Source organism: Thrips palmi, unplaced genomic scaffold, assembly GCF_012932325.1.
Source record: "Thrips palmi isolate BJ-2018 unplaced genomic scaffold, TpBJ-2018v1 HiC_scaffold_15, whole genome shotgun sequence".
In the NCBI taxonomy this organism is placed as follows: domain Eukaryota; kingdom Metazoa; phylum Arthropoda; class Insecta; order Thysanoptera; family Thripidae; genus Thrips; species Thrips palmi.
In genome coordinates this window covers 280,067-304,689 of record NW_023144624.1, presented here as the reverse complement: position 1 = coordinate 304,689, position 24,623 = coordinate 280,067, and the positions used below count along the sequence as shown (strand labels likewise).

General features: G+C 45.5%; 6 protein-coding genes across 10 annotated transcripts in view; 3 read left to right on the top strand and 3 right to left on the bottom strand.

Moving 5' to 3' along the window:
• Positions 1-911: 911 nt before the first annotated feature.
• On the top strand, positions 912-2,395 carry LOC117641873. The gene is made up of 3 exons (XM_034379623.1): positions 912-1,035; positions 1,637-1,672; positions 1,758-2,395. Exons 1-3 carry the CDS (start codon positions 988-990, stop codon positions 2,001-2,003), a joined length of 330 nt encoding a protein of 109 aa, XP_034235514.1. The 5' UTR covers positions 912-987; the 3' UTR covers positions 2,004-2,395.
• A 486-nt stretch (positions 2,396-2,881) lies between these two features.
• Positions 2,882-15,439, top strand: LOC117641871 (lipase 3-like). Of its 3 annotated transcripts, XM_034379620.1 has the most exons (11): positions 2,882-4,531; positions 4,888-5,080; positions 7,387-7,689; positions 9,238-9,415; positions 9,932-10,046; positions 10,609-10,759; positions 11,360-11,608; positions 12,548-12,632; positions 13,133-13,278; positions 13,609-13,802; positions 14,487-15,439. In XM_034379620.1, the coding sequence occupies exons 3-10, from the start codon at positions 7,402-7,404 to the stop codon at positions 13,783-13,785; spliced, it is 1,389 nt and encodes a 462-aa protein (XP_034235511.1). In that variant the 5' UTR covers positions 2,882-4,531; positions 4,888-5,080; positions 7,387-7,401; the 3' UTR covers positions 13,786-13,802; positions 14,487-15,439. The 3 variants fall into 3 exon arrangements, with proteins under 3 accessions (XP_034235511.1, XP_034235510.1, XP_034235512.1); XM_034379619.1 differs by lacking the exon at positions 2,882-4,531 and having other exon boundaries at positions 4,655-5,080; XM_034379621.1 differs by lacking the exon at positions 2,882-4,531 and having other exon boundaries at positions 4,655-5,080; positions 15,256-15,382.
• Positions 15,440-17,162: 1,723 nt separating this feature from the next.
• On the bottom strand, positions 17,163-18,382 carry LOC117641019. The gene is made up of 4 exons (XM_034378112.1): positions 18,195-18,382; positions 18,025-18,087; positions 17,367-17,935; positions 17,163-17,279 (listed from the first exon to the last, which is right to left on the bottom strand). The coding sequence occupies exons 1-3, from the start codon at positions 18,380-18,382 to the stop codon at positions 17,695-17,697; spliced, it is 492 nt and encodes a 163-aa protein (XP_034234003.1). The 3' UTR covers positions 17,163-17,279; positions 17,367-17,694.
• Positions 18,276-19,062, bottom strand: LOC117641874 (THAP domain-containing protein 6-like). The gene is made up of 3 exons (XM_034379625.1): positions 18,867-19,062; positions 18,608-18,789; positions 18,276-18,527 (listed from the first exon to the last, which is right to left on the bottom strand). The coding sequence occupies exons 1-3, from the start codon at positions 18,941-18,943 to the stop codon at positions 18,499-18,501; spliced, it is 288 nt and encodes a 95-aa protein (XP_034235516.1). The 5' UTR covers positions 18,944-19,062; the 3' UTR covers positions 18,276-18,498.
• An 8-nt stretch (positions 19,063-19,070) lies between these two features.
• LOC117641872 lies at positions 19,071-21,252 on the top strand. Its single transcript, XM_034379622.1, has 2 exons — positions 19,071-19,205; positions 19,963-21,252. Exon 2 carries the CDS (start codon positions 19,984-19,986, stop codon positions 20,578-20,580), a length of 597 nt encoding a protein of 198 aa, XP_034235513.1. The 5' UTR covers positions 19,071-19,205; positions 19,963-19,983; the 3' UTR covers positions 20,581-21,252.
• A 55-nt stretch (positions 21,253-21,307) lies between these two features.
• Positions 21,308-24,623, bottom strand: part of LOC117641870 (heat shock cognate 71 kDa protein-like) — a 12,351-nt gene continuing 9,035 nt past the window's right edge. For all 3 annotated transcript variants that reach the window (XM_034379616.1, XM_034379618.1, XM_034379617.1), the window contains exons 6-9: positions 24,275-24,526; positions 23,158-23,346; positions 22,878-23,030; positions 21,308-22,116 (exon numbers count right to left, since the gene is read on the bottom strand). In XM_034379616.1, coding sequence (XP_034235507.1) covers positions 21,814-22,116; positions 22,878-23,030; positions 23,158-23,346; positions 24,275-24,526 — 897 coding nt within the window. In that variant the 3' untranslated portion in view covers positions 21,308-21,813. The remainder of the gene's footprint in view (positions 22,117-22,877; positions 23,031-23,157; positions 23,347-24,274; positions 24,527-24,623) is intronic.

Here is a 24,623-nt window from a genome sequence, read left to right as displayed (position 1 = left end):
AGTTTTTCGGTCCGAATTTTTTTTATAACTTACAAAGTGTAGTTTTTAAATTAGCGCCGCTTAATAGATCCTCAACTGATTTTCACCAAGTTAGCTTTAAAGGATAGCTGAAACAATTCTATAAACGAAAAAGTTTAGAAAAGTAAGTTTGGCTTCTTTCTCGAGAACGAGCTATTTTCGTGAACCCCTGCAACCGCTTATTGCACCAAAATGTCGTGACGGCTCCACTGGACACCAAACTGGACGCTCTCCCTTGTATTTTGGGCTCAAATCAAGTTTCCTGGTAGCTTTCCAAGAGTCCGGGGGCCCAAGCACCGTGAGGTAGGCCAACAAGCAGACCTGCAACGCACCAGTGACGACATGGTGGCCCACATGCATGTGTAGCACACTGTCCTGTCCTACGGCAAAACTACAAGTAGTTTCCTGTTGTGGCCCCACACTTCCAGCCGTCAGACATGCTGTGGCCGACACTTGCAGGCGTCGAACACTGTGTGGTCGACACTTCAAAGCGTCGGACACAACTGGTCGACACTTGCAAGCGTGGGAAAAACTGGTCTACGCCTACAAATGCCGACTTATCCTACACTTGGATTTGCAGTGGAAAGTTTTCTCTGCAGTTCAACAAAAGGGCGTGACGGAACCTATGAGAATTTGCAAGTGTCAGTAACTGCCCCGTAGTAACTGCTCCACCCTCTCTGACTTGTTTTCGAAGGTTGTTTTCAGCTAACGCCTGATAATTTTGAGGCGTTAGAGACGTAATCGTCGAGTCACAGCTTTTCAGAGCGCATACCCACTGCGGTGAGGAGCGGAGGGGAGGAGGGCGTGCCTCCGACGCCTCCCCAACGTGACGTTTTGGGACTTTCGAGCAACAACGAGATAACGAACACGAGAGATCCACCTAAAGATCCACCTTAAAAGGCAGCCAGGACAGGTCTGGGCACCAGTCAGCAGCTGTTGTGCCACAGCTACATCACCCCACCTTCAGTCATGGCTACCAAGTACTCCGTATTGGTCTTGGCCGTTGCCGCCTTCGTCGTAAGTAAGGGAGGGTGAGCGGGTTCACTGCGCCCATGTTAGTTGAGCTAGAGGGTTCAAATTTTGTGGGCTTACTTACCCCTATGGGGGTAACATTTGAGCCAACTTTCATCAAGTTCTGACGACATGAGGTTCAGGTCGTGTCAATCCCCTTGAACTTTCCCCTCTTCCCACATGTCATGTCATGCCTGTGACAGAACGTGAACAATGTCTACTCAAAAACGATACGTGGGTTCTTTTCTCCCCTCAACCATTTGGCATAACTCACTAAATGTTTTTATACAAATTTTGAACGCGACGTCACAGTTTGTTTGTGCAGACATGAACTTTCGCTAAAATTTGTAACGATTTCGTACAGGGGAAATAGTGCAGGTTTTCGTACGAAAACTGAACGAAAAGTTAATCATCTGCTCCTACAAATTTTCGCACAAAATTGAGTCGGACCCCTTTACCCCCCACTTGGAGCGACCTTGCAGTGTTTGCCATTTTAACTTCTCCACGGAATACGCGATGGTTGTCTTCTCTTACGGTGTAAAGAGTATTGGTCCTTGCCTAAGGCTAAGCCTTGTCCTGCTCTAAATTATTACGATTTCATTTGCAGGTGGCTGCTGTCTCGGCGAGTCCGGTAGAACAGCGGGTAAGTACAGTAAAGTGACAACTGGCAAATTTTTTTCGACGTCTTGCGTTAAAGCTAACAACGGTCTTCTCACATCTGCTTTCAGTCTGAGGCCCGTCCTTACTGCAACAACGACAGGCTGTGGCGCGAAGAAGCGGTGGTCGAAACCTGCGGCACATTCTGGGATGTTCAGTTTATGGAGGAACCCACTTACAAGTGCGCGTGCCCAGAATTGGCCCAGTTGTACGGAGTGCTCAGCAGGCGCCAGGTGATCGACCTCTGTGCTGAACCCGTTGCTGCCGCTGGATACGACGATCTGTCCTGGCGATGTGCCTGCCCGGGTTGTCAGTGAGAAGCTCAACGACCGAAAATCCTCAACGGCGCTCCCGAACATCTGTGGAACTTGCACACACTACATTTTCATAAAGAATTTTATACGTGGATAAACTTGCAAGATTTTGTGCATGCGTGACATTTCCATGTGTAAAAATGCTTAAATTTGTGCAAAATGTGGGCACAATTTTACGCAAAACGGTATACCAGTTTAAAATCATGCAGCACCACGTACAAAATTATTACATAAAAATTTAGCGTGCACGCCTACGCCGATGAAGTGCCTCAGAAACGCCAGCAACACCTCTTTCTGCTGTTAAGTGGCTGCGGCACCTTTTATCTCAAGTGGACAATGTAACTTAAAGCAGTTTCGGCGTTTGGTGCCATAAATAAACACTTTCGTTAAAAGCACGTTCCTTGGACAGAAAATCTCACCCTCTACAAAGTGTGTCTGTTGTTAATGTACAAGGGGAGGGTGGGGTACAGTGAGAGGCTCTGAAGTCCATTTTAACGAATCGGGCCGGTGATCAAAGATCAAACGATCGAAAACCGCTTCTGCGCACGCTGACGCTGAATATCATCTGCGCGGCGCCGCGAGGCGGTTTGAGTTCTTACTTTTGTTTTTCTAACTTAAAGCCCAGGGATTTGGTAAAATAGACTTTTGAGACATTTCATACAGGTTTCATTCACAAAGGAATATCCACTGAAAATGCACTGCAATTTGGATGGAAAGACTTCACGCCAAAATATGGCGAGACATTAAAGTCTGACCCCAAAATGGCGAGACTTTTGTGTCTGACCACGGCCTTTAGGCCGTAACCGTCCGGCGCATTACGGCCTTTCGGTGGTGGTCAGACACAAAAGTCTCGCCATTTTGGGGTCAGACTTTTGAGTATGACCGTTTTGTGGCGAGACTTTTTTGTCTGACCAAATTTTGGTGAGACTTTCAGGTCTGACCAAATCTTGGCGAGACTTTTATGTCTTGCCTCTGGAATGGCGAGCTGACCTTTGGATTTGTAGTGTGTCCACTAAAATATAATGGCCGGTAGGATGAACTGTCCGCTAAAAACCAAGTCCACAAATTCCGAGTCCTCTATGATTGATGTGTGGCTCTCAAAGATCTCGCAACATGTCTGTTTGCACTGTAAAACAAAGGCATAAAAATTATGCCTGAACTGGGTACAAACGGTGTTTGCAAAGCGCTCCGCAGAGACCGAAAGATCATGAAATGGAGGGTGCATTCAGCTACACCCTCATTCCAGGAACGTGACATCACGTTGAAACCAACGTGACAAACGAACGTGACAAAATGTCACGTTCGTTTCAGCATTGTGTAACGTTCGTTGGAATGTGAACAAGCTGATTTTTGGCCAATTCACACCCAAACGAATGTGACACAATGCTCAAACGAACGTGACATTTTGTCACGTTTGTTTCAACGTGATGTCACGTTCCTGAATGAGTAGTGGCCTGCCCGAGTCGCCTCAATTTAACCCCACACAAGTGAAGCAACCTTAAAAATCAAGATCGATGGTGCGGCCGCGCTATTTCTTTGATGTTTCGTCCCTTTTGGTACAAAGCCTTTACAAATCGTGCAAAAGATTCTCTAACGAGAAGGGCCGTTGGGTATGCACCTTACATTCCAAGCTCTTTCCATCTGTGCAAAGCGTTTTTGACAACAACGGCCTAGTTATAAAGATCTCGGGGTAACCCCAGCACCGAGGGGCAAGCATCGAGCATGGATTCACGTTCTCCGTAAGCCGTCGTCAGTACATCTCTCCACGTACTACTCAAAAATCCAGTAAAGAGCGCCGTTTAAAATTTAGACCCCAATAGAACAGATCAATGCTTTGCAAGGAGATTAACCTCATTTTCTTGAAATATAGGAATTATTTGAGAACTTGAGAATGTCATCAGTTCATGTGCTCCGTCGATGAGCCGTGAAAGGAGTCTCCCCATAACGTCGTGGAAGAAATGGGCAGAAACTGAAACCAAAAACAGAAATGAGACAAGGACTTACATAAACTCAGAAAGTTAAAAAAATTGCCCAAGTTCAAATTGCTGTGAGGCTTGTTTTTCATATCTTGGAATGAACAATGTAAAACAACGTAGAGCGTTTACCGAATTCAAGAAAAATAATTTCCCCTATATTCATTGTGGGAAATGACACCGTAGCTTACGTAGCTGTAGCTTGAAGCGTACGGCGATTCCGCTCTACAGGAAAACCTGAATTGCTGCCGCAGGAGTTAAAACAACGGAACGCGCACACTCAGAGCGAGGAAAATGGTCCGAGCGGAACGATACATGCGCTGTCGCGGCCGTGGCAAACAAGCCAAATACCTACCGACCGCGCTCCGGACTGAAAACAATATTTTCGTCACGAGACTAACAGAGGTCAACCCGGGTCGAAGTTTGTGTGCCCTCGAGGCATCGAATGCCACACAGTTCTCTCTAGTTCCGTGGACGATCGCTATTCCGACTTTCTTTACCAAATTAACAATGGATATCAGCGAGATCGAACTTCATCGCTGGTCCGTTTCAAAAGGAGTACGTTTACACTGAAAAACCAAACGTGGTCTAGACCGCACCACTGGTGTGGTCAAATGGGTGCCATTTTGACCACATCAGTTGGTGTGGTCTAGACCACGTTTGGCCATGTTTGTTGTGGCCTAGACCACGTTTCGTGAGGTCTTTCCATGCAGTGATCACAACAATCGCACCAAACGTGGTCTAGAGACCACACCAACTGATACGGTCAAAATGGCACCCATTTGACCAGTTGGTGCGGTATGGACCACGTTTGGTTTTTCAGTGAACTTTTACCTTTGAGGAACCTTCTTACATTTAGGAAAGTGTGTGTTTGCCAAGCATGCACTTTGTATAGTTGCGTTTGCGGTGGGCAGATTTCACTTCGCCCGTGAAGCCTTTTTGGGCATGGGCCTCGCGCCGCCGGCGACTCGAATGGCTTACCGGGACGGGGGGTATGAGCGCGTATTTCGGCGCGCACGGCAGTCGGCAGCAACATCGCCCGCGACACGGCTGGCCACCCGCACCGCTCAACGCTGCATGGAGTTTCGCTGAGAACCAACGCTTGAGGCAAGTACTCAGCGAGACGAGTGCGGGGATATTCTAAAGGGTGGGTGTGTATTCAAGTGTAGCTATATGCACTGGTAAATCTAAAGCGTAGTTCTACGGCCCCAGGCAGTAGCGCCATTATTTGAAAAAAAAACGATTTTTTTTTTTGTTGAGGATTCATATTCTGACAACCGCCTTCAAGAATATGACCAGCTTTTGCGGAAATTCGCTACCGTTAAGCCTCCAGAGTCATTTATGTAAATTTATTGACTCAGGTTAGGTAAGTCAAGTACAATCTTTTAGGCCGTTTTTCTCAATTGTAGATTTTTAGAGCTTGCGCGTAGGATTTTGAGAGAACAGGTAGAGATATCACCCTGAACATTTGTCGGGTGTTTGTAGTATTGATGTCCCACAAAATGACCCTTGGGTTTCGGGATTGAGGCAATGACGTTTTTTGAGAAAACTTTACGATGACAAATTTTAACATGTTTTTCAACGTTTCATAAAAGTTGAGTTATAAAATACTCCCCGATATTTTAACTCTAGTTAACTGTCCCTACACTCGGGAGGCGCCGGGGACAGCTAACCTGAGGCCGGCCAGGTAGGCCCGGCCCGGCCCGAGGGTCCGGCCGGCCGGCAAGGGATTACCAGCGGCTGAATCCGCTCGCCTGTGGCATATTCCAGTCGAAATAATAAAACTTTTTCTGTGCAATTTTCAAACAACCTTTTAACAGAAACGCATAGATGATTAAAAAATAGCAAGGGTGCTAACCAGAGTCCACTGGCCCTGGCCGTATGCATCACGAGTTTACAGATCTGCTTTAGATTTTGTTTTTCACTCGTACTTTAACAATTTGTACCTGGCCACATCACAAACCCGTGGAAATTTTTTGGGGCCCCACGGCCACCTCTGTGATGCATACGGCCAGGGCCAGTGGACTCTGGTTAGCTGTCCCGTGGGACATGCCGACCGGCATGGTAAAAATTAGAATTTTGAGGTGCAATTTTTTTTCACCCTTGCCATTTTTTAATCATATATGCGTTTCTGTTAAAAGATTGTTTGAAAATTGTACAGAAAAAGTTTTATTATTTCGACTGGAATATGCCACAAGCGAGCGGATTCAGCCGCCGGTAATCCCTTGCCGGCCGGCGGGACCCTCGGTCCCGGCTGGGTCGGGCCGCGCTGGCCGAGCCGAGGTGGTGGGGATGGCTCCGGGACAACTAACCAGAGGCAAAACCGGGACAGCAAACCAGAGGTGACTGCTGTAGGTAGGGTCAGTTTTACTGCTCAAGTATGTAAAACATGCGGACAAGTTTTGGATGGAAAACTTCTAGCGGGGACTGAGTAGCTCTTCGCGCAGTGATATTTTGTCATTATTTGTCGAACATGTTGTGTTGTCTTGTGTCCTTCGGACACCCCACTGACAGTAGGTCAACCACTTTGTTTTAAAAATGATCCTTGAAGATCCCTCTTTTCATTGATACGAAGTGTTTTCCCCGCGATGAAAAGAACGGACTCTGTATTAGTAGGAACTTCGTCAAAATTTGTCCAAAAATTGATGTCCATGGCGCTACTGCCCCCTTAAGGTGAGGTGTGGGTGAAAATGGAAACTTCTATACCACTTGGCTGTGGTGGTTGAAACTTTAGGGCGTTTAAGTACTTGGTAGGAAACTATTACACACCAAATTTCATCCAAACCTGCCCACCCATTTAGCCACAGTAGGCTATTTTCATTGAAATTAAGCGTTTAGTAGAAAAAATCAGCCACGCAAAGTTTCTTGATGGAATGATCTGAAATTTGTTTTGGAGTTACCTAAACCCCTATACTGCAACGTAACAGAAAGATATTTGAATTTTTTTTTAAATTTTGACTGAGCAAACTTCACAATTTTTTAATTGGAAAAATAAGTTTTTTTTCCATTTTTTACCATTTTAAGGTAAACGATTCAAGAAAGTGGATAGGTATTTGAAATATCTCTCTGTCACGTTGTCACATGGACCTCAAAGAACTACTCCAAGAAGTATGGTCAGTATAAAACAAAACTGTATGCGTGGCTAGTGGACAGAGTAGAAAAAAAATTTCTTCGACACTTGTTGTAAGAGTTGAGTGACCAGAAAAGGCGCATGCATACATCAGTCCATGTTAGATGAACCACTCACTTAGGGGTTCATAACACAGACCTTTAGGACATGCTGTCGGTAATAGAAGAATATTTTACATTCAAATAACAAGCGGATTCAATTTATCATTTTGTTCAATTTTGGGGCAAATTTTCACCCACACCTCACCTTAAGCGATGTGTTTCTGATGTTCCCGGAAAACCAGCACCCCAGCGTCCTGATGGTGCCCCTGCGGCGTGCGCAGTGTGGCGTCGGCCGGGCGCCCCGAAGCGTGGTGCTGCTGGCCGCGCTCCTGGTCGTGCCCCTCGAGGCCCCGCTGGCGACGCCCTTGCCGTCGAGCGCCCTCGGCGCGGTGTCCGGGCTCCTCCGGCACGTGGGCTCCGACGTGGCCGCCACCGTCACCGCGCCCGTCAAGAAGGCGTCCAGCGCCAGCGCCGGCAGCACCGCCGTCGTCGTCCTGGAGAGGCTGCTCAGATGGCTGGCGCCGGTCAACGACAGCGTCACGGCGGTGAGGAGAGGAGTCTTCAGAACGAGGGGGGCCGTTGCACTGATACGAGCACTTGTTAATGAAACAAAAGAACATTGCTATGCCAAGTGTGCAAGTACACACTTGCAGACGTATACCATCATTTCCCACACTTGCAAGTGTCGACCAGTCGTGATCTACGCCTAGAAGCGTGGGACACAGCTTATTCGACGATCGATAACCATTGGTTTCACATGCCTCGAAGTGTAGGACACAGGGTGCTCGAGACTTGCAAGCCTAGGACGTGACTGGTCAACACTTGCAAGACACTGTGGTCTAAGCCTGTAAGTTGGTATACTTGGATCAGCAGTAAAGTTTCGGTGCTGCGAAGAATGATTTTCAACTTGGCTGCAGTGAAGGCCTTTCTTTGTTTGAGAAGCTCGTACAAATTTCAGTTTGCTTACGCACTCACCGAAAACGAACCCACTAAATGCTTTTGTACAAATTTTGTACGAGACATCACAGTTTTTTGTGCACACGAACTTTTCGTACAAATTTGTACAAAAATTTGTACAATTTTGTACAAAAACGGCAAAAAATGTGCAGTTTTTCGTACGAACATTGAACGAAAATTTCGTGTGCACAAAAAACTGTGATGTCTCGTACAAAATTGTACAAAACATTTAGTGTGAATGTGTGCACTTAATGCACACCTTCGTGTGTGCACTCAGTACACGCTTTAAGGGGGGACCCTGGTGAAAAAATCGCCAAAATTCCAAAAAATAATATTTTCAAAGTTCATAGATAAAAATGTGCATAGAAGGTTTCAAATTCAACAGGTTGAACACCTTTAAGCTAAGTGGGTAGTTTCTTTATCATTTGGAAGGAAATAACATTGAGATCAGTTGTTGTTGGCTTCTACGCTCAACTTCACAGCTTTGCTCAGTCGACAAAAAATTTTGTCGTAGAAAGACTTCCTGCGTTCCTGGTTGGCACCCACATGAGTCGTCTTGCATGGACTCTATTCATTGATGACTTGTCGACAAATTTTAGTGACGGAATCTTGATATCAGCCCTACTTTTTTTTAAACACACCTTAAAGTTTGAAAAAAGGGAAAAAAATCACTTTTTTTTAAATGTTGAAATTTGAAAACTCATATCTCAGGACAGAAGTTGAATTTGAAAATTCCGTCACTAAAATCTCTTCTATACATCTTTAGGATAACCCAAAAAAATTTTCAAGACTTTCCGTCCCAATGAAAGACGCAGGAAGATTTTTCCCCAACGCTCCAAAAAACACTAAAAAGCCACTTTTCTCAGAGACCGTTCAACATTTTGGATTGAATTTTGTTTTGGGAACTCACCATAATGAACCTCATAATTAAGCAAAGTTTCAACTTTCTGGGATTATTTTGAAGCCTACTTGAAACTTTCACCAGGGTCCCCCCTTAACTCCGAATCAAATGCGGTCGAGGTCGTGCATTGGCCACCACTACTGCAGTGGCCTTCGACTGCCAAAAATGAGAGCTCTAACCGTCGGAGTAAAGTTTCAGTGCACCTGAGCGATGTTTCTTTCACTTTTATTTTCAGAGTACCTTGATGGTTGACCTTGGTTACCCCATGGAGACGCACTTCGTGACCACCAAGGACGGGTACCGTCTGCGCCTGGAGCGCGCGCCCAACCCCGGAAAGCAGCCCGTGTTCGTGGCGCACGGCATGCAGACTGCCGCGCCCTGCTTCGTCCTGCTGGGACGCGGCAAGGCCTTGGGTAAGTTTTTGCCCTTTCTCTCGTATTTTCGGCTCATAGGAACACTTCAAGCCTACCTGTTTTATTGGTACACATTTACAAATGCATGTTCCTAGTACACACCTACAAAATGCATACTTTTGGCACTGCAAATCCAAAGGCGATAATTCAGCACCTTTTTTGGCGATACAATTGAGTATCACCAATAAACGGGCTTACCGAAAAATTTTGCCTTCAAAACGGCCGCACACAGAAGTATCGTCAAAAATTTGTGGTACTTTCGAATATCGCCTAAATCTAGCAATAAACTAAAAACTTGTTCCCTTGATTTGTTCAAAGTTTATTGCCAAATCGAAAGTATCGCCAAATTTTGGCGATACCTTTGTGTTTCGCCTTTTTTAGAGCAAGATTTTTCAGTAAGGCCATTATGTTGGTGATACTACGTAATTGTATCTTCAAAAAAGATACCATAAGTATCACCTTCTTTGGATTTATAAATGCTCACTTACAAAATGTTCTTATGTTGATGCATTGCAGCCCCTCTACTTCACGACGCGGGCTACGATGTGTGGATGATCAACTTCCGCGGCACGCACTACTCGCAGGAGCACATCAAGTACTCGAAGACGGACGAGGAGTACTGGAAGTTCAGGTGATACACTGGTAAAACTGAAGCCTTGTTGTACGCTCAGCTTACAACTTTCAAGCGTAGAGAATGAATTTTCTCGTGGAGAGGGTGGAGCGGAGAACTCGGGAGAACTTCACTGGAAGTCGAGCCTAGGGGGAAACCACTTTTGATGAAATGATGAAATTTAATGATGAAGTTTGGGGACACAAGATTTCTTAAGAAATCGTCGGATTTTGGAAAATTTCTTACCGTTTTTACCCCTAAAATTTGCTTTTTGTTTTATTGCCCTCTCTGGGGAAGACTTCCGTCCGATTTCCAGCGATTTCGGTTGCTCAAGTGGACACAGGATTTGACAAGTGGTTGCCCCCTGGATTCGAGGGCAGCAACTACGACGGTTGAGAACAGCACGCTTTAGTTCTTGAAGTGTAGGGCGCCTTTGCAATAAAAGTGACCCCTAAAGAGGACTTAGCGGTGCACGAAAAATTTGTGTGTACAGAGTACACACTTAAGTTTTTGGTGTGGAGAGTGGATAGTGTTGAGTTTCCTCGACACCCCGGCTGATGGCTTATTCCCATTGGGCGCGCAGCTGGCACGAGCACGGCGTGCTCGACAACCCTGCCGCCATCGACTACGTGCTGGCGCGGACGCACTTCCCTTCCGTCATGTACGCGTCGCACTCCATGGGGTCCACGTCCTTCATGGTGATGGCGGCGATGCGGCCAGAGTACCAGCGCAAGGTAAAGAGATTACTGTAAAACCAATCGTGGACAACTCCACATTTGAAATGCGGAGGTGTGGAATTTTCAGTCTCCACACTTGGAAGTGCGGAGTTTGCAGTGTCTCCGCACACTTCAAACGTGGAGTCGAGTTGTCCACGTTTGCACCATGCTACGAGATAGGGGCTCTGTGAACTACTCCACACTTCAAGTGCGGAGGCTGCAAACTCTGCACCTCTAAATTCGGTCAAAATTCAAAATGTGACAGCTATTTTTTGAAAAAATCCCCCCCCCTCCCGAAAAAAGATGGGATCGCGTGGGGTCGCGTAATTTTGTTCCTGGGGTCGCGAAAAATTTTGGAAGCCATTTTGGGGTCGCGGGCTGAAAAAGGTGCTAGTATGCGTTTGCGGTAATTCGATTCACGAAGTCCTGTGGCCACTTGAGCTCCCAAAAATCTGGAAATCGTAAATGCTCCCACAACAGGCTTTAAATAAAGCCAAGTTTGGTCGTAAAATCCGACGAAACCTCGCGAAATGCGACGAAATCACTTCCCTGAAAAATGGAAAGTGGTTGCCCCCTCGATTTGATTCCATTCGATTTCCTACAACTCGCACTCGCAAGGTGAGCGCCGCCTTCCTGATGGCGCCTGCCGGCTCGCTGCACGGCCACCGCAGCCCGGTGGTGAAGCTGCTGCACGCGGTGAACAACGCGACGCAGCCCCTGGTGGAGGACCTCGGCCTGCGCCGCACCATGCGCCCGCTCTACCTCGCGCTGCGCCGCCTGCTCAAGCTGCTGCTGCCCGTCGCGCGGCCCCTGCTGTACGCCTTCACCTTCGCCATCGTGGGCTTCAAGAAGCACGAAACCTACTACGTGAGTCAGACAGCACACTCAGACCCGTACTGAGTACTATCGAGGGGGTAACCACTCGCGTAATACACTGAGATGCCAAACGCTATGAGTATAGCACGTATGGTGCAATGCGCTGCGATATCGCACCATACGTGCAATGCCTCAGCCATATTGCACCTTTGGTGCAATGCTTCCCCGAAAGGCCCTATGCTAATGCATGGGAAATGGGAGGCATTGCACTTCATGTGCAATGCTTTTGCATTGCACCAATTGACGCTATACTCATAGCGTTTGGATTCTCAGTGTACCCTGTACACAAAAACCGTGTATTACGCGTAATACGCGTGGTCGTAATATCATTTCTGGGTCAGATGTGCCAAATTTTGGCATTTTAAGGCCGTAATGCACGTGTAATACCCCCGTAATACAGCGTTATACCGAGTAGTCTGTACACGATTTCTTGAAGTGTTTACCCCCTCGGTACTATTATCAAGTTTGTCTTGACAAATCTGTTAAGCTTTCTTGACGAAATTCCATGAATCTACGCTCAAAATCGTTACATTGGGGTGGTGACGCATCGCAAATGAGATGCAATTCTATAGAATCTTGTTCCGCGCGTTGTTCATTGCCTATGGGTGACAATGTAAACGACAGCGTGTCAATTCGGCCTAAATGATACAGCATGTGGTTTTTCAGTGTAGCTGGTGACAGACAAGCCAACTCGCACTCTTCCTGGCTTCCGTCGACACAAGTCAGGGAGTCATGAATAATTTTAAACGAGACATTGCAGTTTTTGACGGACTTTTCTTTCACTTTTCATACAAAGAACCGTATATTTTCCCCTAATTTTGTTCTAAATCGCGTACTTATCATCTGTACAAACATTTCATCTGCACTAATAATTGTGACGTCTCAAAAATTAAGTGTTTCCGTGAAATTATGTGACCCACTCTCTTTCAGGAGCTCCCACATTTCGCCGACACGATCCCGAGTGGCGGCTCCTGGGGCCAGATCTTCCACTACGAGCAAAACGCCAACCATGACAGTGAGTGACTCGTGACGGAGTGCCCGTCCACTCGTATTCCCGCTCATAAAGTTGACCACACACTCACTGGGTAGTTTCTTTTTAGAGCATAGCTTTGCCCTTTGCACGGACTCAAGCCTACGGTTTGAAGTTCGCGAATGGATCGTGCGCATGGAAATGAGCACTGCAGTTACGCAGCACCATGTGTGTTTTCGCTATGAATTCGTGTTTCTCACTCGTACGCTCGATTTCGTGCAAAGTTCTGCGCAAACTATGTAGCAGTTTAGTGTGTGTGGCTCGCAGCTCAGTCGGCCAGAGGACCGGCGCGTTTCGCACGTTTTGAGCTCTAGAGTAACTAAATGTGGGACTTGAACTCGAATCCACCACTAGAATCCTCGTTCGGACAGCATCCCATTGTTGGGGTCGCACGTTCGGTTCGACTCCCACTTAGCGACTCTGGAGCTGAAAATGCGCCTAGAATGTTGGCCGCCTCCACCAGTCTTCTGGATGACTGTGCGCAGCCCAGGGCATCCGGCAGTACGACCACGGCGCCGAGAGGAACCAGGAACTCTACGGCATGCCGGAACCCCCGCTGTACAACCTGTCCGCCATCCGAACGCCCATCCACCTCTACCTCGGCAAGAACGACGTCCTTTGCAGCGAAAGGGTCAGTCCACGCCGAGACGAACTGTGGAACCTGAAGAGTGTACACACTAAATGTTTATGTAGATTTTTGTACGTGCCACATGCACGATTTTGTGCATGCGGGGAATTCGCATAATATTATGCGTAAAAATGCATAAATTCATGCGAATTTCTGCACAATTTTATGCAAAACGTCACGCACGTTTAAAATCTCGCATCACGTCGAAATTCTACATAAACATTAGTGTGTACTGTTGGTCGGGTTGCCTTCGTTTTACTGGTGGCCAAACCTCCTTTCTTACTTTTCTCATCGTCTTTTTATTTATCCAAAGTCTTCGTTTTCTGTCTGCAGGACATGGACTTCCTGCGATCCCAGTTGCCGAACGTGGTGAGCGTCCACGTGGACGAGGACGACGCCTTCAACCACATGGACTTTATTGCGTCGACGGCGGTCGGCGGCCGCATGAACGCCCGCATCGTCGCAGACATGCAACGCTTCTCGGCCGCGGACGCCGAAGAGGAAAGCTAGCGAAGCCTAGTTCAGGTGTGCGTACACTATAAAGTAGATTTTTGTGCATAAGCTTTGCTCAAAATTTTTTAAATTCGCGATTTTGTGCGTTACTAGGCAAGAAAATGTGCTTTCTTGCTCACAAATTCGTGCGTTTCTCGCACTTGCTCAATTTCGTGCAAAAGTTATGCCCCCAAAACAACGTAATAAGTTAGTACGCAACATTGAAACCGCACACTCCAAATCCCAAGTTTGGGACAGCCTCATACTATTTTGCGTGAACCAAAATGTCTTACGCTTACTAGCGTGAACCACGTTTGTCCCACATTTGCTGCCTATGGTTCCCTGTCCTAACTTTCAATCCCACGGGTCCCGCGTTTGCAAGCAGGGGGTAATAACTCTATCCAAATTTGTACACCAAAATTCAGCAAACATGTAAACTTCATCGAAAGTCATCAAATTTTTTGAAAATTCACTGAATTTTTTTTTTAAATTCAGTAGTTTTTGCCTGAAATTCATCAAAATTCAACTGAAATTCATTCGAGTTGTACGGAAATTCACAGTGATTTGCAAGCGCGTAAGATAAACGTGCTTCCACTTGTCAGCGTGAGACATTTTGGTTCACGTCTAACAGTGTGAGACTGCCCTACACTTGAATTTTGCAGTGTATGTCAGAATCGTTTACAATCTTGCAATACCCTCCCTTTTTGCTTGTCCCACAGTTCCACGTGAGCCAGGGACTTCTGCCTGGGAGGGGCTGAGGGGCTGCCGCACGGACGCCTGGAGAATCGGCTCCTTTCGGACACCGACGTACGATGGGTTGCCTACCCATCAGGCGCCAAGCCTATCAGGAGGTACATTTAGTTGGGTCAGTTGGGGTAATTATGGGACACGGGGTAAAAAGGCGACAGCTGATTCTTAGCCAAGATTTGACATTTTTGAACGCATGACATACCAAATGTGATGTTTTATTGAGAAAATAGCATTTTACGGCACAAGTTCTAAAATCTCGATTCTTGACTAAGAGTCACCTGTCCCATTTATACCCCGTGTCCCATGATTACCCCAAGTGACCCTAGTGCAGTAAAAAACCAAACGTGGTCTAGACCGCATCACTGGTGTGGTCAGATGAGGGTCATTTTAGCCGCATCCGTTGGTGTGGTCTAGACCACGTTCGGTTTTTGCGTGCGGGACCATCGTCCGGTGCAGTCCGGCCCGACGTGCCCAAGCTACCATCATCGAACACCATCGACAAGCCACTTGCTGACTATACGAGCTTTGAGCCAATATGAGCTAGCACGCGGAGAGCTTTTACGGGCCAAGCCGTGAACAAAGCACGTGCAACGAACGTTAAATACAATTCGCCCCGAAAATGCCCCATGCTTCATGCAAGGGTCTCACGTGCGATGCCAAAGCATTGCACCAATCGGTGCGATGGAAACGGCCTCTCAAACGCATTGCATCAATTGACGCCGGCGTTTGGATTTTCAGTGGAGATGTGCGTGGCAGTTCATTGGAAGCCGCATTCTATACGACGATGGTTGGGTTTTCGTGATGAGGTATAGGATGTATGAGATTATTTAATTGAAAATAAAAATTCCGAAACCATCAGTGTTACTTTACTTCTCGAGTCTAGTGCATCCGGTACCACCAGTTGAATTTCACCGCAGTGTCTCGGTGGCACAGTGGCCGCCCACAGTTCGACTCCCAAGCGCGGCAACACTGATATTCCAAACGCTATGAGTATAGCACGTATGGTGCAATGCACTGAGATATCGCACCACACGTGCAAAGCTGCAATGCTTCGCGAAAAGACCCAATACCAATGCATGGGAATGGGAAGGCATGGCACTTCATGTGCAATGCAAAAGCATTGCACCAATTGACGCTATATTCATAGTGTTTTGAGTTTCAGTGAATGCGCTCACGTCATGCACGCGTCGTCGCGGGCCCGCGAGTGGCAATGACCAGTGCGAAGAGTGAACCAGAGTGTTGTGAGTGTGTGAAATGACTTGTTTTGCTCGTCTCCCTGCGGCGTGCCAAAAGGGTGGTCTCCCTTTCCGCCGAGGGGCCGCAGGACGATCACAGTTTAGACGGAAATCCTGGCTAAGGAAACTAACAATTTCTTCTCTGGGTAACTAGCTCAATGCGAGGCGTTATAGATCGAGCCTGTAAAGGGGGCCTGGGTTCGACTCCCCAACTGACATTACATTTTCCTCAGTTAACTTCTCAAGCGCAGAGCGGGTAGTTTCAGTATCATCTGTCTAAGCTTGGACGACATTACCTGTAAGTCCAGGTAGCGCAGGGCGAAGAGGCAGCCTCGAGAGAGGACCTGGGTTCGAGTCCTAGCGACGAAACTATTTTCATCAGTTGGCCGCATAATTTGGTAACAGTGTAAGTTTGGGCAGGCCAAAGGGTGAGAAAACTTTTGCATCTCGCGGTGGAAAAGACGAGTCTTTGAGGGCGGGTCAGTAGAGCCCCTTCCAATGTAGTCAGCCAGAAGGTGGGCCACCACCATCTGACACGCTGCTGCGGTTGCGAAAAGCAGTGGTGCGGCGGAAAATGTAAGCATTATTCCCAGCCGAGATTTGAACCCCAGCTCCAAAAGAGACCCTCTTACACACATCCCTTTTGCAGGATCGATCCGTAATGACGTCGCCTTGAGCTTGCACTCGGCTTGCACCGTTCCCTAATCGCAAAGCCTGGGTACGCCGCAGCCAGAAACCAGTCGTCTGTGTAGGGTGTACGGTGTACCGCCTGCCGGGTAGGCCACCAACCCGCCACGCCACGCAGAGGTGCAGGGTTGGTGGCCTACCTTGCCCCTGCCAGCCTGGTGCAGGCGGACAAAACTCGACACGTTTCGAGCTCTAGAGTCGTTCAAGAGGACTCGAGCCGAACGTGTGACCGCACCAATGGATTCTTCGTTCGGAGAGGAATCCATAAAAGAGCAGTTCCATGTCAACTTCGGCAGAAATCTGATGTGACATCTCAGAATCAGATCAGACCTCAAACAAGGTGAAATTCTGTGAAAGAAAGCTAACTTTGGAATTTCATGGCAAATATACATCAGTCTGGCCTTCAGTGTTTCACTGAATGATGTGCTTTACAGCCCAAGTTTTACATTAATAATTAATAATCCTACGAAAGTTGAGTTTTTGACCAAAACTGGTAAAATTTAAGTGAAAGTTAACATTTTAAACTTACAGAACAAATTGGTCTTGAACTGCCCCACCATCTTAAATTTACCTTGATGCATAGAACCTTATCATGACCTCAGGTAAATAAAGTTATTGCTTTTTAAAATCTTCTAACATTGTCTCTAAGTTTTTGATGTTCAGTTGGAATAGCTTTTCTCTTTTCTTCAAATTTGTCAGTTGGCGTGTAAAAATGACAACTTGTTCTTTACAAAGTCCAATGATTTCTGAGCTTTATTAGTGGGGTTACAATATGTTACTTTAAAGTCACTGTACTTTTTGCTCTGCTGCGGTCTTGGGTGGTGAAAACACTGGGACCAGCTAAAAATAAAATAGGAATTAAAAACTGGTTTGGATTGTACTTATTAAACATTGCATGAAGCTGAAAATAGGATCACAATACAGTACCTGGTATTCTTTGACAAGCTGTCCAATGAACTGCCCTGCCTCGGCAAGGACTTCAGCAGTGTAGATTCTGGCAAGCCGAGGATCTTCGCCAAGACCAAGCGTCTAGTCTTGTTTGTTAAGAAAAGAGCAAATCCATCTTCTGATTTATTCTTGCATTGAATTCCTGAACAGACAGGCATTTTGCCGGTGTGATTTAGACTTGCCTCCTAAGCATGAACTTAAGTTTAGTATTACTAAGAGTGATTTTGCCATTGAACATATTGCTTGATTACATTTATAATGTAATTGTAAAATGGATGTAATACTTGCCCTCACCCCTTCCTCTTTCTCAAGGATGTTGTATGTTGTAATGTTGCAGCAGTGCTTCCAAGTTCTTGATCTTTACTTTGTATCTGCGACATTTTTGCCTCCAGACTCTCAAATGGCGTCTCAATCCAAAAATGTGGCACTTAAGCAAACTTAACGATTTCTCTGCTTTTTCCGGCGTGGCAAAATCATTAACATCAAGGTCTCCAACATACTGCTTTCTTTTCCTGTTGGTGATAGGGCTTGAAAACAATCTGGGAGGACTGTGAGAAAGAAAATGAAACAATCTGAATTATAAGTAAAGTTGCAAACTACATATCTTCTGAGATGTAAGTTCAGAGGAACACATCACCTTGTGTTCATTTCCAAGCTGTCGAATGAGCTGCCCTGCCTTAATATAGGCTGGTTCTCATCACTGCATAAACACATTTTTCGACATTAGTTTGGTTATATTTTGGCAGCTACAATTTATATGCACAGGTTACATTCTACTGAGGTAAATAATGAAAATAATAACTGTACCTATCAAAGTGAGATTCACATTCCATGGGCGGTTGAGGTGGAATATTTTCTTTTATCTGATCAACACGCAGAACTTCAACCGATGGATCAGACAGAGAATGTGCACTGAGCGTTCGCTCCAAGTCTTCCTGTGGTGACATGGGCATGTCAATTATGATTTTATCTTCAACATGTTCAGCATTTGACATTTCATTTTGAGGATGGACGTCAAGATCAATTTCCTCATCACCTTGAGGTGGCCAAACTTTGTCAAAATTGTTCAGTCTGTTTAGTAAGTGAGCGTGGTGCAGAGATGGTATCAGTTTTACCGCAAAGGCCTTTTCTGCAGTAAATCTACAATTAAAAGACACACTATCAGTTTGATATAATTGATATAACAAGGTAAAATAAGGCAGTTAGTGAAAAAGACTCACTGGGATCCTTAGTAGGAACAGCATGGTGGACAAGGCATCCACTTTGAGAGTACAAGTCCTTCTCGAAGTGGTCCTCAGAAAGGTATGCACCCTTGTTAGCTTTTGTAGTCCAGTCCAAGGTGCGGTTAAACTTATTCACGAATGATATCCACTGTCCTCTAATAGCATCCTCAGAAGGGAACCTGTGAGAAATAATAACATCACATCTCAAGAAAAGGTGGAAAGGAGTAGAGGTTAGGATGCCCATCAACAAACTTACACGTGATGTTTAATCCCCGAAGTCTTCTTGTTTTTGACATCTCTATTCTTGCACGCTAAAAGCGCACAAAACTTCATGCTGATCTGATGCAAACTTACTGCATAAAAACATCAAAACAACCAAACAACTGAGTCCCTGACGCTTTCCTGACGTTTCTGCTATCCTCCTCGGCTTGGTCCGTAACCTAGCAACAAAAAACAAGAGAACGCCCTCCCCTTGCATCCCCACCTCCCCCCTCTGGCAGTCCGCTTTGTTTACGCTTTACAGGCTGTAAGCTGGAAGCTTTTGTGTTTGTCGACGGGCAAGTTTGCTGCGGCTAGACCTTCTTTTATCTTAGTGGTTAGTGGTTATTTCTCCAGCCTTCCGCCACTTGATTGAAGATCTGCGCATAAATCAGTCGAAAAGGAACTTGGGTCAATTCTTTCGGGGTTGGAGACTGCAAAGGGCTGTTCGCCATGATTAGGTTAGGTGGCCGGGTGTCAAGTTCAAGATGATTTTTCTTGTGGTTGCCTTTCCGTAATCAATTAACTAGCGGTAGGGGATGGAGGGTGGGTGGAGTGCTTCGTAAGGTTCGCTCCGTCTAGTCGTTCACGGAGCTCAGGACCGTACCATAGTCGTTGAAACCTCAGAGGGAATGCCCAAGTGCCTCCTCCCGCCCCCTCCCCCCTTCCCCTCCTCTTCAGAGCAGTACGGTGCTCAAGGAATTCTTTCTATTAAAAAAAACCTGCAATCAAGGAAAAGTAATTTGAAGAGGCTTAAGTTGCCCCCTGTCCGTAGAAAATTGAAAAAAAGAACAACAGTTATGTCAGCTTTTGACTTACCTAATAATTAAAATACTATTCACTATTCTCATTCACTACGACACATGAGCTCAGATGGCAAGCATTGCAGTGCTTCAATAGTTCATTATGTTTTTGTAAGCTTAACTTAATAGATGACCAATCCAATTCCTTAATTTGTTCAATCTGATTGGAAATGTTGTCACTAGAATGTGCAGGTCTTCAGTGATCCGGATGAAAGTTTTCTCATCCATTTTTAACGCATCTTTGTTTTTCCTTTTTTTGAAGAAGTTTCTAAGCTAGCCTATTTGTTTCAGGAACCATCACCATCAGGCACCATGTACGAGTTTTATGAAGCACCAATAAATGTGCTGTTCAACATCAATACTACAGGACTCTCAAATAGTGCTGCTATTCTGCAGCTGGCAGCAAAGTTTAAGAAGTCAGTATTTAATGCTTATGTGCTTCCAAATCGCCCCATTGACCCAGGTGCATATGCAGTGAATAAATTTGTGTGCCAAGATGGGCAGCTATTTGTGGATGGCATGCAAAAGGTGCCCAAACCATTTTATGATGCTGTTGCTGATTTCCTTAACTTTTTAAGTAGATTGAATGGTCAAGTTATTCTTGTTGGGCATGGTGCCCATAATTTTCATAGTTACCATTTGCTGAAAGCAGTCAATGCTGTGGGGCTCTTGGACAACTTCAGACAAATATGTCTCGGCTTTGTGGATACGCTGCCGTTATTCAGGGAGCTTTGCCCTGATGCTGCTGGGTATAGACTTGAAGATTTGATAGATATTTTCCAAGTATATGTGCCAAACTTAAATAACTCTGTAAATAAATGCAAAGCACTTGAATCAGTGCTTGTAGCAAGTCAAGTAACGCATAATGAAGTTGTTAGCAAGTTATTGCAGTTAGACAATCTTATTTGAATCCTAGCCATAGTATGGTTTTTATGGTTTCTATACTTCTGTTAGTGTGTGTTAAGAATTCATACAATTTGGTATCAAATGTTAGAGCTAACTTAATTTTAGAAGATCCGTATGGCATCTTATGAATGCAGACAATGTTTTAATATTTTATATTTCAGCAAGATTATCAACACTCATAATTTGCAAGCTGAACATTTAAACTGTCCAGCTACTGTGCTGCTGAATGTTCCTAAGTATAAGTTGCTGTACCTAGATTATTATAGTTTCAATTTTATGTGAAGAATTCACTTATTCTTTTTTAAGTAAGGGTTTGAAGAATTGTTCACTCAGTCAATTTTTCTTTCTTTAATTTGTTAGTTTTAATTTTTATGTTAAAGAACTCACATATTCTTTGCAGAAATAAGCATGTCAAGAATTGTTATTGATCTGGATTTGATTTCTTCAAGTTGTTTTAATGCCATAGACGCTTGTCCGTTGCCAATACAGGAAAAAGTATTTTAAGGATTAAAGTGCACCTTAGAGCTTGTGTAAGTAGATGTAAGATTTACTACTCCTGAATTTTCAAGAATGAAAAAGTTGTATAACTGTTTCCATTAAATAGGAACTACCGCTTGGTTTCTCAAATTTAAAAAAATAAAAATAAAAAAAAACAGGAAGAAAATATTTATTGGTGCACCATATCCCTCATAAAAACGACACATTGGCAGGGGAGACATGCACAAAATTCTCACATTACAACAACCAAATAACAGGGTGATTTATTTTAATTTCTCTCTGATTACAAAGAAAACTATGATATGCAGTTAAAAAGAAAGGTACAAAAACGCTTTTACCCACAGAGGAAAAGTATTGAAAAAAGAGGGACACCTCTAGCAGTCCACTTGGTAACGATTTGAATGAGAACAATACAGTCCAAAAGATGAGGATCATAATGAGCAAAATTCAACAGCATACTCATTGGAAAGACTTTGATGGACCAGTATTCACTTTGCACAATGCACACCCACTGGAAGTTTGATTCCAAACAGGGTGGGCCCCTCTGTTCCCTCACACTTATTGGGTGGCCTCCCTTAGACGAGACGGACCGGGGGTAGGGGAAGGTGAGAAAGGGAGGGACAGGGGGTGGAGGAGAGGGGGAGAGGGAAATAGAGAGAGGCATAGAGGGCACGGAGGGAGAGAGCAACGAGTGTCTTGCTCGGAATCAAGGTGCCTAGGCGTCTCCAAGGCCACAGCCTACACTCGGTAGCGTTCGCGCCTCGCCCTGTCGCGCAGCTCCTCGTCCTGGGCGCGGTGCTGCTGGGCCTTCCGCAGCATCTCCTGCAGCTCGCGGTCGCTGAGCCGCGCCTCGCTGTGCAGCGTCACGCTGGCCTCCTCGTTGGTGGACCTCTCCCGCGCCGTCACGGTGAGCACGCCGCCAGCGTCCAGCGAGAAGGTGGTGGCGATGTCCACGTCGCCCTGGGGCAGCGAAGGGATGCTCAGCGTGAAGTCGCCCAGCACGTGGTTGTCCTCCCACCTGGCTCGCTCCCCTTGGCACACCTGGCAACACAAACGCAAGTCAGTCAGAGAGCATCAGCACACCCTGCGCTGGGAAGTTTTAAACAGGCGCGCATCCAATGGGGAAGGGGCACACCTCCAAGAAAAGTAAGAAACAAATCGCAGTCTTCTTATTGCCTCTATCAATGCGCAACTTCCACAATATTCCCTCCCCATTTTCTAAACCCACCTCTATCCTTTGATTTAATTTTTTTTTTAAAAAAGGGAAAAAAAGCTGTTTGGATTGTGTGTATGAACAGGGTGAAGAGTCCTGTTCAAAATAAATTTGTTAGCAATCATCCCACTAATTTCCAGAAAGAAGTAAGAAACCCACAAGACAAGCAACCACTGCATGAACTAAGCTAGAGGGAACACATGCAATAAATTACGTAGATGATTCAAATTGTTTGGTCAACAATGGCTCCCTGAGAAGCAAAAGGAGCGTCCGAGAAAATAATTTTGAGGAAATAGTTTGAACTAGTGTCGACAATATGTAGCAAGTCTCTTATTCTTTATTGAATAGGTGCAAGCATATCCAATAGAGATGACTTTGTTTATCCAGAGGAAAAAACATTGATGCTGGTATGCAATACAGCAGCTCTAAATTTGTCTCTCAAGAAACAGTGGAACCTGTAATATTTTGGTGCGCTTCATGAAATTTTGATCTGTATCCATACAGATCAAAATTTTTCCAATGTTCAGTCAATTTTAAAGAGAAAAAAATTAATGGTGCAGAAAGGGGCAAGAAGGAAACCACAACTCACTTTGAATTCAGCCTCCTCCTGGTTGTCACTGGCTGAGGTGAAACCCTTTGTGATCTGGAAAGGCAGTGGCGTGTTCCGTGGAATAAGAACAGCCACCAGCCCGTCTGCCAATGCTATGCCCAGAGACAGGGAGGTCACATCTTGCATCACGACCTGTGCAAATAGATTGGCATTACGCTCAGAAAACAAAAAAACAGGGATACTTGCATATGTTAGAAAGAAGGTAGTGTTCATGGTAAAAGGCTTAAAGACAAACATCCATCAAGCGATTGAGACGAACCTGCTTCGCTCCACTCTGGCCTGTGAGAGCTGCTGCATGGATGGCTGCACCTTGAGCGACTGCCTCATCCGGATTCACAGATTTGTTCAACTCTTTGCCGTTGAAGAACTCCTGTACCATATTGCGCACCTTGGGGATTCGAGTGGAACCTCCAACCAACACAACATCATCAATATCCTCCTTGCTGACCTGTAAAGCAAACAGAGAAAAGATTTGAAATCAAAACTCACAAACTTTGAAACATTACTTCTCCCATTACACAAAATTAACATAATGGGAAAGGACTTCCTAAACCAAAATTTGTTCAACCCCAAGAGAGGAACAAGAACACAGAGAACACTCTCAGCCGTCAATCTCTCAGCAACATACAGATACAGGTGTTAACGGGCTGATCATACCTTTCAAAAAATTAAATTATTAACTCCTTGATTCTGGAATGAATGAATTAAGGAAGTAGGATATGTAGCTCAGATAAACATATAAATGACCACAGTGAGTCAGTCAAGAAACTAGCAACTCACATGGAGGTTTCTCTTTGAACATATGGAAAATATAGGAGGCGACAAAGGAAATTCTCTCCTTCCAGGAAGTAAGGGCGCTTGACACTGCATAAAATTTATCGAAAGAGTCCCATTTGTGAAGCCTAACGCCTGCTAGAGGCCTGTATCCCTTCGGGAGATGGGGGCCTCTAGCGCCTGCCCGCGACGGGGTAGGCAACCCTTCCGGCATGGAAGAGTAACGGGCAGGCCACTGGCATTTTGTCTGTAGCCACAGCTGCATTGAAACTTATTCAGGTCCACAGATGCAAATAGAATGTTAGGAAATACATATACAAAACGATTGTTTTAAAGACTGAAAAAACTATTCATGGATTGAAAGGCAAATTTTGCAAAGGAGTTAAAGAGTGTTAACAACCCTTATGAGCGCATGTGTCCACTAACTATCAACAACTGTTTCTGATCAATGATTTCAGATTTCATGATTCAGACAACTTGCGTTTTGGCCGATAAGAAGATGTTTGATACACACAAATTTTCTCATAGAGATGTCACTTCCTCAATTTGTATTGCCCTTTGGAGACAACTCTCAGACTTTCCATTTCATCCTCAGTGCTCACCTTGGCTTCTGTCAGCACGGTGGGCAAGATGTCCACAGCCCTCTTGAAGTACGGCGTGCACAGGTCCTCGAAGAGAGCGCGAGTGATGTCCTTCTTGTAGCCCTTGCCGTGGCGGTTCAGGAACACGTTGATGGAGGCTTGGGGGATGGTGGACAGCTTGCGCTTCACCAATTCACAGGCTCCACGAAGCTCGTGCAGTGTCTCTGGCTCCTCCTCTGATCTAATGGTGACCCCAAGTGACTGCTTAATGTCCTGACACACAACAGACAAATAATAAAATCAGTTTGAAACAATAAAACACTTTGGGGTTCATAGAATTTCTATCCTGTTTGACTATCAGGAACGTGAG